This window comes from Chlamydotis macqueenii, chromosome 1 (genome assembly GCF_036417535.1).
Source record: "Chlamydotis macqueenii isolate bChlMac1 chromosome 1, bChlMac1.mat, whole genome shotgun sequence".
Classification (NCBI taxonomy): domain Eukaryota; kingdom Metazoa; phylum Chordata; class Aves; order Otidiformes; family Otididae; genus Chlamydotis; species Chlamydotis macqueenii.
In genome coordinates, this window is record NC_141556.1 from 213586805 (window position 1) to 213609202 (window position 22398).

A 22398-nucleotide genomic window follows, 5' to 3' on the forward strand; every position below is an offset into this window, starting at 1 on the left:
GGGCTGCATCCCCACAGCGTGGGCAGCAGGGCGAGGGAGGGGATTCTGCCCCTCTGCTCCGCTCTGGGGAGACCCCCCTGCAGCGCTGCGTCCAGCTCTGGAGCCCCCAACAGCAGAAGGACGTGGAGCTGCTGGAGAAGGTCCAGAGGAGGCCACGCAGATGCTGAGAGGGCTGGAGCAGCTCTGCTGTGAGGCCAGGCTGAGAGAGCTGGGGCTGTTCAGCCTGGAGAAGAGGAGGCTCCGGGGAGAGCTGAGAGCGGCTCCCAGTGCCCAAAGGGGGCTGCAGGAAAGGTGGGGAGAGACTCTTCAGCAGGGCCTGCTGGGACAGGACGAGGGGTCATGGCTTTAAACTAGGAGGAGAGATTCAGGCTGGACATAAGGAAGATTTTTTTTTTTTTTTATGCTGAGTGTGGTGGAGCACTGTCCCAGGTTGCCCAGAGAGGTGGTGGATGCCCCATCCCTGGAAACATTCCAGGCCAGGTTGGCCGGGGCTCTGAGCAACCTGATGTGGTTGGAGATGTCCCTGCTTCTTGCAGGGGGGTTGGGCTGGGTGGCCTTTAAAGGTCCCTTCCCATCCAAACCATTCTATGGTTCTATGAGTGGGTTCCCCCAGCCCAGGGCAGCAGCAGGTCGCCAGGCTCCCACCAGCTGGGGACACCTTCACTGGAGGACAAGACTTAAGGCCCTGCATGCCTCGAGCTCCGCAGAGAGGGACGTTGGATGGGTTTAGCTGGGGCCTGGTGCTCCCCAGAGAGGGGAGATGGTGGAGCCGGGTGGGAGTCCTGTTTGGACACTGCTCAGTGAGGAACCCCCTGGGGCAGAGGCAGCAGTGCCATGGGCATGGGGGGAGTCTCTGCAGGGCAAAGCCCTGCCCAGGGCTGGTGTCTCACCACCCGTGCAGGAACAGGGTCTAAATTAATCCTGCAGCACACTGATTTGATCTGTATGGGCCCATCTCTCTGTTAGCTACTGAATCTCACCCAGCCCATCTCCTCTGTCTCTACCGTTTTAAAAACCTTCTATTTCCACTGTCTCTCTTGCTTTGGAGCAGCCTTTTCCACACACCTCACCAACACTTACAGCCTGGAAAGTCCTCCCTAATAAAATTGTTCTCCCAGGGGTGGGCATCAGCTTCACCAGGGATCAGAGGCAGCTCACAGAGAGCAGCACAGGGCTGTGCTGTTTCTTGTGGTTTTATGGCACTTTTTGAAGCATGGGAAGCTGTTGACCACGGCCACACGCAGCCGGAAGCATATTCCCAGGGCAGGATTCAGGGCGTGGGATTGGGGCTCGGACAGGCAAGAGAAACTCTGGCGATAGTCAAGGCTGGAGGAGGTTTTCGCTTTGATCTCACCCTGAGGACAGTGATCGTGCTGGCCTAGGGAGGCAGGGGTGACATCAAGGCACACAATTTTCTCATTATCTGAAGCAAGACAACTGAGGTTCTCCAGCTAATGGGAAAACATAGGTGATGAGGTCCTACAGTACCTCTGGAGAACATGGTGCTGGAATGTCTAGTGCTTCTCTGAAACCTCCTGTCCATGAGGATTTATTTGCACCAACACTACATCAGCCTTGTGATGCCCAAGATGGCTCCTGCAGGGCTTTCGGGGTGTCTCCCAGTGACCCACCTGCCATTTCATAGCCTCTTCCACGTGGTGATGACAGACCTTCTGGCAAACGCTGTGGCTGAAGCTGCCATCAGAAAAGCCCGAGGCAGTGATGAATCGCTTGATTTAAAACTACGTGGTGGAGCCCAGAGCGGATTCTTTATGCATCCCACATTTTATGAACTTGCCTCCAGCAGATCCAATTATTCTATTAGCTGGAATTAGGAAGAAAATCATTGTTAAATAGTTAATTCATCAAGACAGGCACTGTCACAGTGACTGAAGATATTTCTGAATTTGGGGTCTGTTTGAAAAAAGACAACAAAAATGGGGGAAAACCAGCTAAGCAGTTTGTTTTGATTTCATAGAATCATAGAATTATTTGGGTGGGAAGGGACCTTCAAAGCCCATCCAGTCCAACCCCCTGCCAGGAGCAGGGACATCTCCAACCACATCAGGTTGCTCAGAGCCCCGGCCAACCTGGCCTGGAATGTTTCCAGGGATGGGGCATCCACCGCCTCTCTGGGCAGCCTGGGACAGTGTCCCACCACCCTCAGCATAAAAAAAAATTACCTAATATCTAATCTAAATCTACCTCCCTCTATTTTGAAACCATCACCCCTCGTCCTGTCCCAGCAGGCCCTGCTGAAGAGTCTCTCCCCACCTTTCCTGCAGCCCCCTTTGGGCACTGGGAGCCGCTCTCAGCTCTCCCCGGAGCCTCCTCTTCTCCAGGCTGAACAGCCCCAGCTCTCTCAGCCTGGCCTCACAGCAGAGCTGCTCCAGCCCTCTCAGCATCTGCGTGGCCTCCTCTGGACCCTCTCCAGCAGCTCCACGTCCTTCTGCTGTTGGGGGCTCCAGAGCTGGACGCAGCGCTGCAGGGGGGTCTCCCCAGAGCGGAGCAGAGGGGCAGAATCCCCTCCCTCGCCCTGCTGCCCACGCTGTGGGGGTGCAGCCCAGGGTGCCGTTGGTTTCTGGGCTGTGAGTGCATGTTGCTGGCTCGCATTGAGCTTCTCATCCACCATCACTTCCAAGTTTTGCCTCTCATGAGGTTCCCACCTCTTGGGAGAGACCCACACATTTAATTTAGGTGCTTGAATGATTCTGAAGCCTTTGGATATGTTAATCAAAGTGGAAGTCATGGCCCAGCGTGCCCTCACTGTAAATTATCCCCAGCTTGCCGCTACGTGGGAATTTTGTACTAGGAGTCCCACCACAGACACATGCTCAAAGCAGAGGGTCCACAGAAGAGACGGAGAAATGGCTTTTCTCTAACTCCTCTCATTGTGTCCAGACAGAAAATGGGAAAGAGTTTAAAAAACTAAAAACTTTAAAAGTTGAAAAATAAAAGCCATCAGGAAGAAAAAATGGAGACAAAGAGATGCTCATGTGGGATTCCTGAAAAAAAAATGTGAAAACAAACCTGCAAATCTGGCGTTGGAGGGTGTTCATGAAGCAAGGTGCACAGGAGACACCAAACGTTCTGCGTTTTACTCTGCAAATCCCTCACCACAGGTGTGTTCACTGAGAAAACAGATTCCCATGCCACAGCGATTTCCCACGTGGATGCGGTGTCTCTGAAGAGGTGCCGAGGAGTTCTCCTAGGAAAGGACCACGAAGGGAGCGCTTGTTAGGTGGGTTACCGCTCACAGACACAGCGCCGCAGGACTGCTGGGGCAGGAACCGTTTATGGGCTTGAACAGAAACTGGGACTTTGGATCTGGAGATCTTCCAACTGTTTCCACCTGGGAGAAAATGTGGCTTGTTTACAAATTGTACAATGTACAAATTACAGTTTCTCCGTGATTTTACGTGTCCAGCACACGGTTTTGCCATTGGAAACCGCAACAATAACCACAGTTGGGTATTACCGTATCCGCAGATACCTGTGGCCTTGGGAGTTTAGGATTTGAGTGTTTCCCTTTAAATAAACTCCAGCCCTTGATTCACATCCTGAACTATTCAAAGCTCAGGAGCTGCCTTTCATTCTTTGCTGCTTCTTCTCTATGTTCGGGCAGCGAATGAGCTTGAAATAAATCCCAGCCGGATGGGGCGGAGCCAGATCCATGCAGAAGAGGAGAAGGGCAGCTGTAAGAGGCTTCGATTCGCAAACCACAGCATCCCCCTGGGTACCAAACCAGGCGTGATCACAGGGGTATCCAGGTCTTGTTGTCAAAGCCAACAGAGTCCAGAAGTGCAAATGATTTTAAAGACTGAATTCAAGCCGTTTGTGCACGGCTGGTAAACGTCCAGCATCCCCCTGAAGGTAATCAGGAGTGAAACAACGGTCTTCATTCATCTAATCCTCCTACCCCACCTCTCCCACGCCTGCCCAGCCACCTCTGCCTCACACTGAACAAGAGACCTTGTGTGCAAAACCAAGTTCATCAGCACCGCTGCCTCCTCCAGTGTTGGAAACAGCCTGTCAAACCCTGGGTGCTATGCAAGAAATGTTTAACTTGCTGTGCGTTGGGCAAGGAACATGAATGGTCCTGCCTTTGGGCAGCCCCGTAGCTGGAGGTGCAAAGAGAGGCAGTTTGTGCATCTCCTCCCGCTGCAGGAAACAGACAGCTCCTTGCTTAAAGCAAAATGTGGGCATCCGCATCGGAGAAGGGTCATTGATCATGGTCCCATGGTGCTAGGGGCTATAAAAACACAAAGCAAGAGCCTGTTCCTGCCTGGGGCTTACAGCAAACTAACCAGAAAGTAGGAGAGAAGATAAGGATACAGAAGGCTGTTCTGTGGCTGTGAGGACCATGAGATCCATCCCTGTTGGATGAGATTTGAGCTGGGGTAATCACAGGGGCTCAGCTCTGCTTAGGTCCAGCTGGCAAAGAGCAGCTCGACATCCCAGGACACCAGCCCTCCAGGCAGATTATCTGTCCAGGGAGTGAGAAGATGCCTCTGTGAAGCATCCTTTTGGAGGGGGAATGCAGCATAAACCAGTAAAACTGGTACAGGACTCATGGTGTTGGATACCTGGCTTCTGGTTCTGCCCCAGGCTTGCTCTCTGTGCCTCAGTTTCCCCAAGACTTAAGCCAGGACAATCAGCCTTGCCTAAATGCTTGGACATCTGGAGACGCAGTTCTTGCGTGATGAGTCAGATCTTCCCCTGTCTGACTCAGCTCGCAGATGCCGAGCCCTGCATCACCGTGGCCATCTGCCATTGAACAGCTGGCTCCCTGGCTTCCCTGGCTCCAGGGTCCATATTTTCTATTCTTACTGCAGCAACGCAGCCGCAGACATCTCCTGAGTGCCTGATTATTCCCACAACCGAATACCTCTGCGAGTTTATGCACCCATTTGGGAAGACCGGGAAAAAAACCTTTCTAGATTAAACACTTAGCAATACAGGGGTCATCACCACAGCTTCATCAGCGTGTTACGAATTAATACAACCTCTGGTCTATGCAATGATGTAAGAGACAGACAAAAGCCAGGGCATATTCACCTGCAGTGGCCAAACTGCTGCCAAGGCCCACAGTAGCTCATTTAACTACAGGAACAGCCAAAAGGCATTTCCACCCACTCCGTCCCAGTTACCTGTCGAATCCTTCAGGTTCCCGGTGGCCAGGACACCAGTTGAGCGTCACACAGCTCAAACCCCACAAGATTTGCTGTGTCCAACAGCCAGAGGGTGATTTGTGAGGAAGAAGCAAAGAAGAAACGTTTGCAACAGCTGGATGTATTTTTTTTTTGTGCTTTCAGTGAAGACTGCAGCAGCTGTGGTTAATTCTAAAATGGGAAATAGAGAAAAGGTCATTGGACGACCGACAACTTTCCTCCCTGCAAGTTATAAAAGAAGCAAAATGGAAATCTATCAGTGGCTTTCACTTCCAAAATTAACATCATTCTCCCTGATGCGTGAACGTGGCTCTGCAGTACCAGCAGCACAAACCCCGGTGCTCTGACAGGACAGAGATCTGACCCTGGGAAAGTCTTCAGATGCAGCCCCTTAACGTCTGGAGCAAAATGCTAGCGGCCCCTTCTAAAGATCACACTAGCAGGCGTCGCTCTGCAAGAATGCGTCAGCGTTGCATCATGTGGGCTCCTTGAATTTTCCAGAAATCCCGCCTGCCACCTCTTTCCTGCCAAGTTTGCACTGAAAATCTATGCAGTAGCTAAGAAATACACACTGCAATTCTCTGCCGGCATATTTTAAACAGGCAGGAGTACTTAGGCTAAGCATAGTATGAGGGTTTTGATGCATGGGGACATACGAAAGACGTCCCTCTTTGCTAATGGTCCCGCATGCAGAATCGGTATTCGGGGATATAGGAAACTCCAGACAGAAATACATGGTTAAATGTATTAAACATTACGTGTGGCACTATGTGCCTGTCACGCACTGTAAAATGACGTCAGATCTGGCATTAAAGTTGCAAAATGCACTAAAAAGCTTGGAAAGGCCAAATTAAGTTCAACTGGGCAACTTTCACTTGAGTTCAACCACTCTTACGACACAGAGAGAAAAGAAATCCTCACATCCCTTATCCCTGTTCTCATCAATGCATGCTCAGCCTCCACCAGTCTCCTTGCCTTGGAGACTGGTCTTTGCCTTTCCCAGGTTCAGCCTAACCTGCCACGAGGGTAACGCTTCCTGACCGACTTTGGACCCAAGTGAAGGAACCCGATTCGCGTGACATTTGCCTCCCACACGGGTGCATTGTGTCATCCCAAGCCAAGGTGCAGCAACTCAGATCTAGACACAAACTGGTTTGGTCCCACCAGATCAGCGCAACAAGGTCACCAGGGCTGGGGCAATCAAGAGCTTGTGGTCCCTGCACCCTGGGAAGGATGAAGCCCCTTCTCATGTTGTACCTCTCTAGGCAGCTTTTCTATTGTCTGTGTAAGGGCAGAAAAGATGAAGAGGCTGCCAAGACCCTTCCTAAGCATCCCTTTGCTTACATATCCGCAGCACGTGGGCGATGAGGAATGCGCATGCCGTTTGCTCCTGCTGGACCGCTGCCCGGTGCAGGGGAGGGTGCCGAGCCCAGTGTGTCTTTCCTCAGATTCAGCTCTCCTCTCCCTCCTTTCCTGCCTTAAAACTGCTGCATCAAGCACCCTGAAGCCCACAACGCAGCAAAACCACCAGCCCCAGCCCTGTCCTGCATCCAGTCCCTGCATCCCATCGGCATCACCAGCGGCAGAGTTTCACAGCTCGGCTTGTTGGGGACTGATTTCCAACAACCAAGCTACTTTGAGGGACACCGGTAAGATCGGTGAGAGAACCAGTTGTGTAATTTGTGTGCCTACACATACACGGGCATGCACATGCATGCACACGCACACTCACGCACACGTTGAACCCGCCCCGCTGTCCATCCCAGCGCAGCTCTGTGCTGGAAGCAGAAGATTGGCTGGCGAAGGATCTCTCTCCAAGCAAGGGTTGGTTTTAGGGGCGTTTCTGTTCCCTCAGCTGGCTCCAGAATAAATGGTTTCCTTTTACATCCTGTTTCCTTAGAAGAGGCCTGAAACGTTGCTGCGCCTCGAGGGGGTTGGATGTGGGTCGGCGCCTCCTCTCAGCTTTCTGACAGCTTCAACTAAATATAAAGAAGAGGCAGAGAGCTCAAACCTTGTAAGTTCCTGTATGCTCCTCAAAAACAGGAAGCCAGGAAGAGACGAGGAAGAGCTTTAACATCGCAGCAGATGGGAACTCAGCTTTTAACAAGACATCAGAGATTCCCCTTCACAGCCTCCATGCCGTGCACAGCTCTGAGCAAACCAACCTCCCCACTCCTGGGCCTTTTCTGCTCATATTTTACAATAAAGGGTCAAAAGCTGGAAATGACACATTTCTCGTTGCCTGCCTCAGGCTCCTCACAGTGGGGAAACTGAGGCTACGGCACCCCGAATCACAGGTCTCACAGCCTGCCCTTGAGATGGCCCTGGTGTCCGTGGGGCTGACATGGCTGAAAAACTAACCACTTTCTTCGTCTTTTGGTTAACTTTTTGGGTGGATCCAGATGGTCTCGGTCACTGAAAGGCAGAAGGGAGGGGGTGAGGAATGCACACGATCGCTTCATGGCGGCTCATCCAGCCAGCCTGGAGAGGGAACCCCAAACTCCTGAGTCCTGTCATTCTGCCACGACCCCAAAACAGCTCCCGTGCCAGGGGAGAAAGAGGACAGCACCCAGTAACCACATAGGTCCTCCCAGCTTGCTGTCCAGCCACGGCAAACTCCCACCCCCTGAGCTGTGGCTATCCACAAGGACTCCATCTCCCCCGGCTCCAGGAAGGTGCAGGACACTGGGGTTTGCAGTCTGACCTGCCGTCACCTCTGCTGAACCTCTGCCATTCTCATTCTTTCCACCCGAAAGCACCGGAGGAATTTCCCCCCGCCTCGACATGTTGGCAGGAGACCCTGTGGATTTTGAACTTTTCTCTGGGAGTATTAAACAGGGATTACAAACTGGGATCAAGGGAGTCTCTCTCCTCTTATGCCCTGTGGGAAAGCTGCTACTGGGGCCTTGCTAGCCTGTCATGCATCATGGCATACCTGTGTGATACCACGGATGGAGAATTCGCCCCCTCCAGGGCAATCACAGTTCTTCTCCTCTTCCTTTTTCTCCTCCATCACATCTGCTGAAGAAGCAAAAGCTGACCAGTGCTTTGCAGCATCCACAGGCTGAATTTGCACCTTTAGGGCACACAAACCCACCCTGTGACCTCCCAGAAAGCCAGGGGTCGGCATCCCTCGCTCCAGGGCACAGCAAGCTAGCAGAGAGGAGTTTGGCTTGTCGCTGCTGCAGACCAGACAGGCCTGCAGATCCACGGGACGCTCAGCCTTTCAGCTTCATTGCCATCCTTTGTGTGCCGTCTGTTCAAACAAAGCTGGGCCCTTCCAGCTCCAGCCAAACCGGGACCCGGGCACGGGTGCAAGCCAGAGAGGGGGAAAAGGGCTGTGATTCTGCCTGAGTCTGCCTGCAAAGCTATCGCTCCGTGATGCCTCGAGCCGCGTGAATGAGTTCAGAGTGGCAAACGAGGATGCTGCAAGGGGAAAATTAAAGCACCAATGCTGAACTTGCCCTTGAGCTGAGCAGAGAAGCAGAATCCCCCTCAAAGCCTTTGCATGTGGGTACGCAGAGAACCAGCGAGCTCTGACTAGCTCTGGATGGGGAACCCCTCACCCAACACATGTTTGGTTTGCCTAGAGGTGAGGCCACGGTGTTTGAGTGCTACTGGGAACTCACCTGAGACTGGATTCATGGTGGCTGCTGCTGCACCCAGCTCCCACAGCTCCTCACATGGCTCTGGAAGATGACCTCAGGCTCCATCAGCCACCGCTGCTTCCAGGCTCCATCCAGACCCATTTGCTCTAGTTTGGGGAGAGATTTGGCTAATGAAACTGAGACACAAACAAGTTCCTCAGCAATCCCAGATGAATCCATGATAACACCGCTCCTGGGGCTGCCCTGGGAAGCTCTGAGAAATGGTCTGGGGAGATTTGAAAAGGTTTGAGTTGACCTAGGGAGGATTTCCTTAAGGCTGGTTCACCTTCTCTGTCCATTCCTGCTCGTTAGGTGAGGAACTGATGCACAGCAGATGTGGCCAGGAGAAGCGAGAAAAGGTTCAGAGGCTGGGGAGCATTCACATCAGTGCTGGCTTTGTCTCACCCTTGCAGGCAGGTGAGAGAACGCTGTTACCAGGATGGGGGACACAAATTGGGGCATTTGACTGTATCAGGGAGTCTCCCAGGCTTGTTGCATCCTCTGCAGAAAGACTGGATGCATTCGAGATGGAGGATGCAAAGAGGATCAGTATCATCTTTGCTGCCCCCACCGTGATCTTTGCAGGTCCCATGGTTTTTAATCCTCCAAGACATAATCTGCCATGTGCTGTGCTCCCTTCAAGAGATGTTCAGCACCAGGATGGCTTCTCAATTGCTCTTCAGTGCCAGACCCGTGCCAGCTCTGAGCACCCCTGCCTTCCTCAGCTGCAGCACAGAGAAACCCCAGAGGTAAAAGTTACCCAGAAGAGGAAGCAAGACTCATAAGGACACACAAAATGTCCTACCAGGCCAGTGTTGTCCATCTAGCTCTGCTCCATCAGCTACCATGGGAGAGGCAAGCACTTTTAGGGCAACTGGCTCCAGCTTGCCTGTGGTCCGCTGCACCTGTGTCACCCCAGCACCCAGACCTGCTGGACTAGGGATGTTCATTGTACATCCCCATTAGTATCTACTGCTGGAACTAATTAGTCTAATTTGTCTAATCCTTTTAGGTTAGATCCCATCTGCCTCCTGTGGATGCAACTGTGTGAAGAAGGACTGCCTGGGATCTGTTTTAAAATGATCTCCTGCTAGCTTTGACCCAGCTCCACGCTCTTAACGGTGGGATCTGCTGGACAGCTTTAATACCGCATCAAAGCTGAGAGGTACAAGAAGGGACCGAGTATCCCCGCTCTACAAATTGCCTTCGTTGCTAGCCTTGCTACAGATCCTGGAAAGCAGAAATCCTGTACCAGCACTGCTTCATAGCAGCTTAGAAGATGACAGACTGTCACTGATACAGGAAAACACGGGTCAGACTCCCGGGTCACTGTAGCCTACAGAAAGGCGCACTGTGCCAAAGCTGCTGGAGTTTAGATTTTAAAAGTTCTGTCCAAAGAGCCCGTTAGACTGCAGTTTTTGCTTTTGTAGAAATAAAGCGCTCCTTTAATATAAAAACAAGTGAATTAGTAATACTGCTTTAAATAAGGCAAGCCAAATGACCACGACAGCATCAGTCCAGATGTTTTACATCTGGGCACGGGTTGTTTACCACAGGGCTGGGTGTAAGATTCCCAGTACCAGTTGAATTTCACCGTCCTCCACCCCAGCAGCTCCCCCACAGCTAGCTCAGACACTGCATTAAATCTCCCAGCTGCTTTGTCGGGCTGTGTAGGATCAGCCCCACATCACAAACTGTTTGGACTTTTTTTATTTCAAGTATGTTACAGCTCTGTAGATCTGCAGCCCTCTAAACCCAAAGGCTCCCCAGGGAGCAAAACCACACTTGAAATAGCTCGCGACAAAAGAAATGTAAGTTTTGCCCTACGCACAACTGCGTTTTCGAGCTGGGCGGCTGGAGGGGAAGAGTTGTGCTGGATAAGTGGATGTGTCTTTTGGCAGCTGGGCCCTCTCATTAAAGGAGCAGAGAAGACGGAAGAAGGCAACTCCCAGTATCGCTCCCCCTTCCCGGTCCTCTTCCCCCATCCCACTGCTGTAGGATCTCCTACGTGGCACTGTGGGGGCAGGGAACGCTGGCCGGAGCGCCTGCCAAGTCCGACTGCACTTGGAAATCACTCGACGGCAAGAGAGATCTCCCCTGCAAAGCAGATCAGGCTGATTCCCAGCACTTTTACCCTGGATAAAAATATGTTCATGGTTAAGATTAAGCTGTTTGCTGAAATTTTGGTAGAATTGACTGATTTTCTGCATACTCACATCCCATGATACTATGATTCTATTTATTGTGGTTGTCTTAAAGCAATGCACTCAGGATTGTGTTGTCGGGGGGGAAGAATTAGTAGCGTGGGACAGTTAGCGATAGCAGGAATAGAGGGGAATATATATTGAAAAATCGGTCAAAAATTGAAATATCTTTATGCTGGGCTGCCCGTCCTCAAACACAAAGAACTATTTTTATTCAACTCCAAATTCCTGTTATTGAGGCAGAGCCATTTAAAAAGACTGAAGCACAGAGCCCTGTGCTTGTGTCAAAGGAGTTTGATGCTGGGAGGCATTGAAAGAGATCAAGATTAAACGTTTTAGAGTTTATTTTAAATTTCACTAGGAAGGAAAAAAATCTTACATGGGAAGTAATTACATAGAAGCGCTTGAAGGTGGAGCAATTCAGAGCTTGGCAGAGAAGACAGGTTGACACTGGAAGTTTAAAGCAGCTTTTCTCATTTCTCAGCTGGTACATGCTGCTGGTACAGAGCAGTCACTATTCACCTGTGTATTGATTGCTTGCTATCAGCAAATTCATTTTTTTGCTATGGCAGCATAGTAATAAAGCAAAAATTGTGCTATAAAAACCCTGGGACCACATTCTGATCATTTACGCAGACAAAAAGTCAAGAAAACCGCTCCAAATATCCACTAGTGCAGACAAAAATATGATCTTAAGGTAGTTCAAACCTCTCTTTCCCACTGAATCCCTCCCAGAAGGAAGCTGATTTCCGAACATCACTGCTGTGAGGCCATCAGGACCGTTTAGGCAGGTTATCATTAAACACTGCGGCATAAGGTACCTGCTTGAACGCAAAATGCCCAGGGAAGATGCCAGCCAGAAACATGTTTTGTTCAGGTATTTGTTTCTCCACACATGCCACTGAAAAAGAAAAAAAAATAAAATAAAATCACACAAAGCTAGGAGCCTTCAAGCATCTGAAATGACTTCATGCCTGGCACCCAATAGGTCGCCCAGTGAGCGAGACCCCTTGGCACTTTTCCCCCTTAACAGGTTTTGCGCAAATGCCACCACATGGATCAATTCAGGCATAACGAAGGCTACTGGGAACGGATAAACGGGAGAATCTTTCTCACAGCCAGAAGTAAACACCCAGCGAGCAGACCAAACCTCCCGTTATCTGCTACCGCTGTTATCGAGGTCTCACTGCTGCAAACCGCGCCGTGAGCGAAATCATCACAGAAACACACGTTTTGATTTGCTGTTAGAGTTCTGGGGAGCTGTTTTATTGCGGCTGGTGGAAAATTTTGTACAGGGAGGGCTCAAAGGCCTCCTCTCATCTGAGGTGGGGAGCATCTACTCACATGGCATCATCTGAACGGTCTTGATAGAAGAAAAATGTCACTTTTTATGTCATGTTTTGATGTCACTTTGATGTCAGTTCTAGAATCGATGGGCTGATGTTGTGCAGGGAAATGAACAGTGGAAGGAGGAGATGATCCCCATGCAAAGTGCTTGCAAGACAACAACCCAGGTCTGAGAGCAGAATTTTCAAAGCGAGAAGACTAAATCAGACGCTGTTTCCTGCTATAGCAACAAGAGGTAGCAACCTGCTGAGGCCCCTGTCTTGTGAGGGAAGTGAAGAAACTTGCAGACCCAAAACCAGCATTAATAGGGATGAAAAAAGAAATTACGTGGTGATTAGAAGCAAGAGAAGACAGAGACATCAGTTAAACAACACAATGATGCAGCATCCTTCTGCTAATGTGGTAACTATCGATGAGAACGGTGCTTAATCACTGAGAGGTGCTTAGAATATCACTGTATCTCAGTTTGCCATTAAAAAAAAAAATCCCATGCCTGCTTAAAATGTGACAGGGTTAAAACCCAGCAGCGTTCAATACTGGTGACTCAGTGCAGAAACTTCTCTACGGCACATACTTTGCTGCAAGCGCTCTCAGCCAGGCAGTCTGGCTCTAGGCAGCCTGAGGATTTAACTCCTTCAGCGTTACTTCAGGGCTGCAAATATTTGCTGCCATAATGCCAAAAAACACAGATAAGTTTGCCAGACATGAGGATTTTGCCAGTGTGTTGTGCTACAACGAAGAACAGACTCTGCTCATCTCACGCCTATGATGCAGGGGGAAATTTGGATGGGTGATGGTTCATCGCTCCATCAGCCCAGCTGCTGGGGAAAAAGAGAGAGGTGGGTGTTAGCGCGGGTGGGGAGATGGATGGAAAACCAGTGTCTGTGGGATACGGCAACACGAGGAAGATCTCCAGCTGCCTGTAACTTGGCAGAGCAAACGCAGGTCTTCTTGAGCATCGCCGAACGGGGGACACTTCAGATGGCAAGATGTGGTTTGAACCAGGTGCAGGTGTTAAATATTCGCTGTCTGTGACTGCTCCGGTGGCGGCCGAAGCCCCTTGCAACACCCCTGACTTCATGGAGGATGACACCTCAGAAAAAAAATAAATGCATCACCCTCCTCATGCACCAACAACCACCCAGCCTCAAGAGGTGCGAGGAAATAGGATGAACCAGAGCCTCGTAAAAATGCAAAAGCAGCGTTTGGGCTTAGGAGAGGCTTGCTGTAAGGCCCGGCTTTGGGAGCCAGAGGCAGCAAGGGCCGTGGCAGCAGAAGGAGGGACCACGCATCCCCCCAGCCCCGCCGGACCCCCCCTTACAGCCGAGCGCTCCCTGCCATTGGTGGGAGGCCGGCAGAGTTGGGTGGTGTTTTTTTTTTTTTTTTCGGATCCTCCCCTTCCTCTCCCCCCCCCCCTCCCTCCACGTCCCAGGGCGTTTTTTAAGAGGTTTTTCCCAACTTTCCAGAAGTTTCTCCCCGGCCCCTTATATACCCCCTCCGCGGGACCGGGAGGTGCACAGGGGAGCGGAGCAAAGCAGGGTCCCAGCCCCGCACCGCTGCAGGTAAGGGTTGGGGGGGGTTAGGGGGGCGCGGGCTCGCAGGACCCCTGCCAGGCAGGGATGGTGCCAAGCTGAGATTGCAGAAGGCCGGGTGTTATTTTGGGGACCTGCATGCTCCTGGCTGGCCCCAGAGGGCAGGGAAGTCGGGGGGTGGTATTGCATGGCGGGGGGGGAAAGGGGTGCATAGTAAAAAGGGGGTGCACGGGGGGAAAGGGAGTGAAGAGGGGTGGGTTGGGATTAGGGATATGGGTAGGGTACAGATTGTCCCACAAACTGGCTCTGGTTTTGGAGAAAAGACCTTGCAAGATCCCCCCACCCACTACCTCCAGTTTGCTAGAGATGGTTGCAGCAAAGCTGCACTTTGGTTTTTGCACCCAAGAGAAACTTTTGGGGAGGGTGGGGATGGTGAAGAAAGAGAAGAGGGGGAGAAGGGAAGCACCAAAGTGGTCCCGGAGCAGCCCTGGTTGGAGAAAGTCTCCAGTCCCTGCTCCTGCTCAGCCTGGGAGCCTCCGGGACCTTGGGCACCAGCCCAGCGCAGGAGGAAGAGCTCTCACTACAGCCTCCCTGCGACAAGACCGACTAACCCGCTCCTCCTGCCTGCCTTACCAAAGCCTCACGTCCCTCTGCTGACATGGAAATGGCCTTTTGCTCGCATGCCTCCGTCCCGCGGCGTGGTCTCGGCGATGGCAGAAATGCAGTCCTCGAAGGGGTGCGTGCCTCTGGCTGGCTGTCACGGGCGACGGCACCTCCAAATCCTGCCAGGAGAGCGGGTCCCCGACAGCCCCGAGATCTGTGGGATGCCACGTTGGCACGGGGCGTCCTCTTGCAGGGGGCTGGGCTGTACGAACACAGGAGAGGATGTTTAGCGGCTGCGCGTTCCCCCACATCCCCTCTATTTTCACCCTGGGTTATAAATTCCCCAATAATTTCAGCCATAATCCAAGGATGGGCAAATTTTCTCCGTCTCGCCGCCGCAGGCTGTGTCACTCATCGCAGCCCAGCGTGCCTGGCCAAATTTCTCACCAGTTTCTGAAGTAATTAACCTTTTTTAAGCTGAGGATGTAAGCAGCTCGCAAGAGAACTACTCCTTGTATCTGTTTTCTTTCAGAATGAAAAAGGCAAACGTTGACTTCACTATGAAAGAGTTCCAAGGTATCTTTAGAAATAAAAGGGAAGGAAAAAAAAAAAAGAAAAACCCTCAGATTTTAAATGTGTGCTGCACTCGATGCTGTCCGCACCTTAAAAGTGCGTGAAGGGCAGTTTGGAGCTCGTTGCGCAAGTCTTCGCTCCTAGGTACCAGGGATGGCTCTTCCTTTCAATGGAAGCCTTGCTCCCAAAAGGATTTTAGGATACAAACTGCCATTCTCTCTCTCTCAGGCTACGTAATTCCCACTCTGGCAAAGCGTCCCCAGCGCAACTGCGCACACTCTGCATTCCCTGTGCTTCGGGCTGTGTGCGTGTTTCCTTCCATATGTAATCCCAGCGGGCCCTTCGCTTCCTGTGCTCTTCGCTTTAACCCTCAAGCTGCCCCGCTCCGGCCCTTTCCTGCCTTCCTGGCCAGGAAAAGCGCTCGCTTTGGGCGCGAAGGTGGAATTTAAGCCCTTGGGGATCTGCCGTCGGGAAGGTTCGCTGTGAGCAGCGTGAAGTCAGGAGGGAGGGAAGGTCTGGGGACAGGGTGTAGGCTCAGAGGCAGGAGGGGTGAGCTCCGAAAAGCTTTCGGGCATGGTGTTTAGGACCGGTCGGTCTGTAGATTTATCGAAGCTAGGAGCTCAGAGTCCTCACTGGGGATGGGTGCACCTACGTTGTGATGAGATGCATCTACCTAATGCATGAACGTGCTGGGAAGGGGCTCTGCTAGGGGAAAGGAGGGGTCCACCACCTTCCTCTGTCCCAGTACCTCCCTGGTAGGGCTGTACAGGCAAAAACTAAGTCAGAGCTGACCAGACGGCATTGGATCTCTCAGGGGGCCCCTCTGACTTAGCTTGGTGGAAGCTCATGCGCTCCATCTAGTGTCTAGAAAGCTGAGCATTGGGTACCGAGCTGGGGTCCCCAGAGAGGACAATCACTGCCCTACACTGACTGCGATAGCCCCTGGATCGACGCGCAGCACTGTGCTGCGCGGCCCTCGGGCAGCAGAAGCGTCCTGCTTTCAGCTTTTCCTGACCAGGGCAGAGGTTTGACCTGCTGCTCTGGGGACAGAAATACCTCTTGTTCCAATTCCCTGACCCCTCCTTAAATCATTTACTGTACGTGAACATACAGTAAAATTGCTTTTAAAAAAGAAGCTTTCATTCAAAAATGCCCAGTGCCCAGAAAGATGGTGGAAGCCCCATCCCTGGAAACATTCCAGGCCAGGTTGGCCGGGGCTCTGAGCAACCTGATGTGGTTGGAGATGTCCCTGCTCCTTGCAGGGGGGTTGGACTAGATGACCTTTGAAGGTCCCTTCCAACCCTAACCATTCTATGATTCTAAAATGCACAGGCTCTGCATGCCAGTGTGCAGCCTGGACTCTTGACAATTAATCGTTGCTCAAGGGAAAGCCCAGTGTGGACTTGGGATCACTGCACCCCAAGTGAAGCACTGATGCAGATGCTCTGCCTGTCGCTGGAGTGGGTTTCACTGGAAGAGCCCCTGGGGTCTCTGAACGCTCCAGAAAGGGGCTTAAATCACGCTGACGGTGAGGTCTTCTTACCCAGCAGGTCCTCAGAGGCATCTGGTGCTGCTGAAACCATGTGGATTATTCTGGCGCTTGCTCTCTGTGGCCTCGCGGCAACCGTGCCCTCGGAGGACAGGAAGCTGAGCGACAAGGCAACAACGCTGGCTGACCGCAGCACGACGCTGGCCTTCAACCTCTACCACGCCATGGCGAAAGACAAGAACATGGAGAACATCCTGCTGTCCCCCGTGGTCGTGGCCTCTTCCCTCGGCCTCGTGTCTCTCGGGGGCAAGGCCACAACCGCCTCCCAAGCCAAGGCAGTGCTCAGCGCAGACAAACTGAACGATGACTACGTGCACAGCGGGTTGTCCGAGCTCTTGAACGAGGTCAGCAACAGCACGGCCCGCAACGTCACCTGGAAGATCGGCAACCGCTTGTACGGCCCTGCCTCCATCAACTTTGCTGATGACTTTGTGAAGAACAGCAAGAAACACTACAACTATGAGCACTCCAAGATCAACTTCCGAGACAAGAGGAGCGCCTTGAAATCCATTAATGAATGGGCAGCCCAGACCACGGATGGGAAACTCCCAGAGGTCACGAAAGATGTTGAGAAAACTGATGGGGCCCTCATAGTCAATGCCATGTTCTTCAAGCGTAAGTTCTGCCTTCAATTCTTGACATAAATGACCCAAAACCTAGCCTGAGCCAATCACAGCAGCCCAAATGGGGAGGTGAACAAATCCTAGGTCCACTGGAGGCATGCTCTTTTTCAGAACAAGTAGTTAGGAGCTGTGCATGAAATTAGCACCCATTCCCTTTTCTTACAAGCTGAATTTCTCTTTCCTGTAGCTCACTGGGATGAGAAGTTCCATCATAAGATGGTGGACAACCGTGGTTTCATGGTGACCCGTTCCTACACTGTGGGAGTTCCCATGATGCATCGCACAGGTAAGTTGCAAACCTCCTGCCCCATGTCAAGACCAACTGGAGTTTTACTCACTGCTGCTCCGTTATCCAGTTTTCCACCAGCTGCTTCCAAGATTGTTTTGCCTCATGGTCAATGAGAGAGAGAGAGAACAAAGCAGAGTGTGCTTGTTCTGCTGATTCAGTGAATCCGTATTTACTACTGGGTGCTTGGCTGCTAGGAATAAATCCTAGCTCATCACGCAAACGAGACACGCAGTTTTGAGTTGTTGCCAACTCCAATAATGCTGGGCCAGTTCCCAAAACAGCGTTCAGACTCTCTTGCCTTGCTGGTCAGGGAAAGTCCAGGGTGAATTCACAACAACATTGTGGGTAGCTTTGTCTCTGCCCCGCATCTCACCATCTCCTTCTTGTGATTTGAAGGTCTCTACAATTACTATGATGATGAGACAGAGAAGCTCCAGGTGGTAGAGATGCCACTCGCTCACAAGCTCTCCAGCATGATCTTTATCATGCCAAACCACGTGGAGCCTCTGGAGAGGGTTGAGAAACTGCTGAACAGGGAGCAGCTGAAGACCTGGGCTGGCAAGATGAAGAAGAGATCCGTGGCCATCTCACTGCCTAAAGTCGTCCTGGAAGTCAGCCATGACCTTCAGGTAAAGGAAGCCCTTAAAGAAAACAGTCGGGCCTTACAGTTCTTTGGGGTGGGAGAGAAGATAGTGGGATGATGGGTTATCTGTGCCTGTCATCCTTTCTCCAGCAGCTAGTCTAACCACGGCTGGAAAGGATTGCACTGTGTCATCTCTGTGAGGGTTGCTGACCTCTTTTCTCCTCCTAGAAACACTTGGCTGATCTGGGCCTGACAGAAGCCATTGACAAAACCAAGGCTGACCTGTCAAAGATCTCTGGCAAGAAAGACCTTTACCTGTCCAATGTCTTCCACGCCGCTGCTCTCGAATGGGACACAGACGGGAACCCCTACGACGCTGACATCTACGGCCGAGAGGAGATGAGGAACCCCAAGCTCTTCTATGCTGACCACCCCTTCATCTTCATGATCAAGGACAATAAAACCAACTCCATTCTCTTCATCGGCAGGCTCGTGAGGCCCAAAGGGGACAAGATGCGTGATGAGTTGTAGTTAGGGTTTGTTGGGGGGTTTTTTTTGGTGGTTTTTTTTTTTTGTTTTTTTTTTTTTTTTCCCCAGAGCTTTGGTTTGCGTGTTGTTTTTAGTGGGGGATTTCAAAAAAGGGGAAACACTATTTTGTATCCTTCTCGAACTATGGGTGCTATTCAGACCAGGGTGCATTGTGATGAGAAACCAGCATACACTTTACCTCACCCCGAAATACTTATTGCACAAACCCACCTCCAGAGAGGAACGGGGAGCCTGGCACAAGAGGGTCAGCCGGAGTGGAAGGGAACTGGCATGCACTGTCTCAGCTACCAGCATCCTTGGCCGAGACGTTCAGGCTGACACCTAGCTCCTCCCCGCGCTAGTTAAGCCTCCTGCTAAGTACCTTGCTGCTACCATCAAGCCCTCCACCCTTCCATCTCAGATGCTTCTGCACGTTTAGCTCCGCTGCTTTTCTCCCACTTTGACGCTATGCAGCACCACACCATAGCTCCTCCGGTCCCTTTGCAGTTGTTCCTCGCTTCTCTTTTCCTCAGTGGTATGTCACAGAGCAGAAATGGCCGATTCTGCAGTGCAGCCTCCTCTGTGGCCCTGGGAGCAGAGCAGGACCACAGCAGCACATAAAAATGGAGATTGTATGGAGGTACACCCTGCTCTGGATGACTGTTAGGTGCTTCAGCTGCGTCTGGCTCCTTAGCTAGAACACTTGCTGCATAGTTGAGTGCAGCTTTGCTCAACACTTCACAAAGAAGTGGCTTAGGGGTGTCAGCAGAGAGGCCAAAGAGCAGATGGGCTTCTAGAAAGATAAACCTGAAGTCCCTTTAGCACTCCTGCATGACAGAAAGGGCCGTGTTCCACCTCTCTGGGGATCACAAAAGGGGCTCTTGGGCCAACATCTGGAATTAAACATCCTATAGTAGGCAAACAGAGAAAACTCCTCTTGGTGCTTCTCCATCAGCACATCGGGCAGGGAAAGAGACAGTTACCACTGTGAAAGTTCTCCCAAATTACAACCAGGGTGTCGCCTTCAGCTCCTGTATCAGGCCAAGGGACTCCTGCTGGCTTCTCACAGGGAGGTGGACCAGGTTCACTTCCACTTTCTTGTTTAAATTCAAAGCTTTATGGCTGTCGTTACCTGACTTCCTAATGACCCTTTTTCTGAAGCTCCTCTCCTCCCTGATACTTCAGCTCCCTGTTGGCTGGCCTGGATAAGGGCACGCTGAAAAACAAATGTATTTATAGTTATATTCATATTTATGTCTGATAATTAGCAAGTTTTGCAGCCTGCTGCAGCCTAGACTTGGAGGCAATTCCTATTTTCTTCTCTTTAAGGGCTATCATCAGGTTAATATTATTTAAAGAAGTAACTGATGTGATCCCATGAGCATTGAAGCATCTGTCAGGTGAGCCTTGCTACGCCCTGAGAGACATCACAAAGCACATAAAGACGAGATTATTGAAATGAGAGAAATCTGTGCATCACAATCTAAGTGCCAGTTACTTGGAACCAGCAAGGACAGCGACTGCGTTGCTTTTCTTTAGTCCCCTGCCAGTGTGCTTGCGGTCAGGTTGCTACGTAGAAGCCCAATACTGCAGTTTTTCAGACCATAGACAGGACTAATTCCACTTATTTATTACGTTACAACTACAAAGTCTCTTAGTAGGTGTTTCCTATAGCCAAAAATGAGCAGCTTGTGCCCCTGAGTTTAACCTGACCATGCCTTCTCTAGGTCTGCATGTTTACACAATTGCAGAAAAGCCCACCTGCCCCAATTCCTATCCAAGCCAGCCAGAATGGGAGATTTTTGGCTTCAAGCCTCTTCCCAGATCATATTCCCAGGTACTTTCCCCCACCATCTTGGGAGGCAGGAGGCAATCCCCAAGGATGTACCCAAAAAAAGCACAGGAAGCCTAAAGCGCAGTGTGTATGCTGGACACTACGGAGTGAATCGGCGCACTGAAACCCACACGCTGTAGCACGTTACGGAGGATGGGGGCGGGGGGAGGTGGGTAAAAGGGGTGGGCAAGGCAAGAACACACTGTGGGATATTGTGAATAATTTGCATCATGTGGATGCAGGTATCTGATGGCTTTTATTGTCTGTTCTTGTACCACACAATGACAGTTGTATAATTTTGCAATAAAACTTTTTCAATGAACCTCTGGTAGCCACAGTCACTTGCAGGGTTTGGGTGGAGGCAAAATCCTCTTCCAAGAGCTCAGAGAGGTTCCTTGCCATCCTTAAATCCAATACCCTGTTCTTCATCTGGTAATTATGGACCAAAATTACACACAATACACAACAGATGGATTCCCATTACATGTCTGTCATCGGAAAGGAACACTATTAGCAGGTTGGCTTTTCACTTTAACATTTTTCTCCCGAAATCTTTAATGCTTCACAGGTAAGAGGACCTACTGCCCTGCCATCTTAACAGAGCAGCAAATGGCTCAGTTAAAAAGAAAATAGTGTCAGTGTAGGAATAAAACTGAGATGTTAGCCACAAGGACCAGCCTTCCTGACCCTACAACCTAAAGCTGCTAGAGCCAGGATCCAACCAAGGGAAATAGAGGAGTGGAGGAAAAAAAAAACAAAAACAAAAACAAACAAACAAAAAAAAACCTGCAAGAACCTGCACCATTGCTGTGGGCATACAGGTACGTCTTGGAAAATCCAGCAGCAGACCCTGCTGGCCCATGTCCTTCCACTGCTGGAAACAAATTAACCTGCTGTCCATTCAAGCATGCAACTTTCTGCTACTCAGAAGCAAAATTAAAGCCATAAATTTCTCCCCTTTTCCCTGTGACAAAAAAAAGAAAAAGCACGTGTCTGGGACTGGCAGGCACACACATCTGCATGGAGCTGATCTCCAGGAAAGCCAGCCCTCACTGGAGGACTGCAGGAGGAATTTCCAACTCATCATCACTTAGCATATAGCAACTTTTAAGAATTTAGACAAAACATGGAAGGCCTTGCACGGTGTCACACTTCTGTTGCTTCAGGCCTTCCAGCTTTCAGACATTTCCTTCTCCTGCAGAGTGACAAAACTGGTCTGACACCTTTTTCTAATTTTTTTTCTTCAAAATTCATATTTTAAAAAAATTAATGCTGGTATTACTTACTCTAACATGTAATAACTTTTTTAAAGCTTTCCACTGAAAGATGTGCACAGAAACCTGAAATCAGATTCATTTTCTGACACCCTGAAAAGGCTCATCTGTCTCTGACAGACTTAACCAGCTTCCAAGACTACATCCTGCCAGGCTGGCTTTCCAGGTCTGCCAGAGAAGCTGGGAACGGGAAGGCTGAGGCTCACACATTCCCACACACTGGCAGACAGACCAGTTCCTGACACAGTCAGTTTGGAGTTCCAGTTCCTAAGCTGCCTGCCTAGCTCCTCCAGAAAAGACTGCTGAAAACTGAAATCTGGACATAAAAGCTATTCCTAAGCAGCAATTTTTGCAGATTTGTACAATTTTTATTAATGCAACAAACAGGTTCTGAATTTCTCAAAATCTGAACAACACGAAGCCTTGATCTTGAGCACATGATCTCTTATGATGTGCCTAAGTCTCTTCCCATTATTGCACTGGACTTGGAAAAACACTGGGAAAGGAGCTGACAAAACTAATCTCTGCCTGAAACTTAACAGAACGCTCAGCCTCAGTGCTTCGGCTACAGTGCTTTAGCTTGACCACGGCAGACAAGAACATCATCAAAAGTAATTCCTACAGCAACAGAAATGAAAACA

General features: G+C 50.7%; 1 protein-coding gene and 1 long non-coding RNA gene across 6 annotated transcripts in view; one reads left to right on the forward strand and one right to left on the reverse strand.

Annotated features, from left to right (window-relative positions):
• Nucleotides 1–15534, reverse strand: part of LOC147602409 (uncharacterized) — a 34781-nt gene extending 19247 nt beyond the window's left edge. Inside the window, exons 1-8 of one of the 3 annotated variants that reach the window (XR_015257531.1) lie at nt 15167–15534; nt 14535–14766; nt 12367–13444; nt 11844–11923; nt 8801–8925; nt 8107–8189; nt 5151–5342; nt 3031–3208 (exon numbers count right to left, since the gene is read on the reverse strand). This is a non-coding gene — a long non-coding RNA (uncharacterized LOC147602409). Of the gene's footprint in view, nt 1–3030; nt 3209–5150; nt 5343–8106; nt 8193–8800; nt 8926–11348; nt 11545–11843; nt 11924–12366; nt 13445–14534; nt 14767–15166 lie in introns of those variants that run through there. The other 2 variants (XR_015257532.1, XR_015257533.1) reach the window with 2 other exon arrangements.
• On the forward strand, nt 13803–20805 carry SERPINH1 (serpin family H member 1). 3 transcript variants are annotated; one of them, XM_086739779.1, is made up of 6 exons: nt 13840–13931; nt 15037–15080; nt 16625–17241; nt 17437–17535; nt 17935–18167; nt 18350–20805. In XM_086739779.1, exons 3-6 carry the CDS (start codon nt 16659–16661, stop codon nt 18650–18652), a joined length of 1218 nt encoding a protein of 405 aa, XP_086595905.1. In that variant the 5' UTR covers nt 13840–13931; nt 15037–15080; nt 16625–16658; the 3' UTR covers nt 18653–20805. The 3 variants fall into 3 exon arrangements, with proteins under 3 accessions (XP_086595904.1, XP_010117667.1, XP_086595905.1); XM_086739778.1 differs by lacking the exon at nt 15037–15080 and having other exon boundaries at nt 13803–13931; XM_010119365.2 differs by lacking the exon at nt 15037–15080 and having other exon boundaries at nt 13811–13931; nt 16628–17241.
• The last annotated feature ends 1593 nt before the right edge of the window (nt 20806–22398 follow it).

What these genes read in the sequence shown, in the direction of transcription:
- SERPINH1 (XM_086739778.1), top strand. Translation starts at nt 16,659, where the DNA reads ATGTGGATTATTCTGGCGCTTGCTCTCTGTGGCCTCGCGGCAACCGTG. An exon ending in TCCCATGATGCATCGCACAG is followed by an intron (nt 17,536 to 17,934) that starts GTAAGTTGCAAA and finishes TGTGATTTGAAG; the next exon opens with GTCTCTACAATTACTATGAT. An exon ending in AAGTCAGCCATGACCTTCAG is followed by an intron (nt 18,168 to 18,349) that starts GTAAAGGAAGCC and finishes TTCTCCTCCTAG; the next exon opens with AAACACTTGGCTGATCTGGG.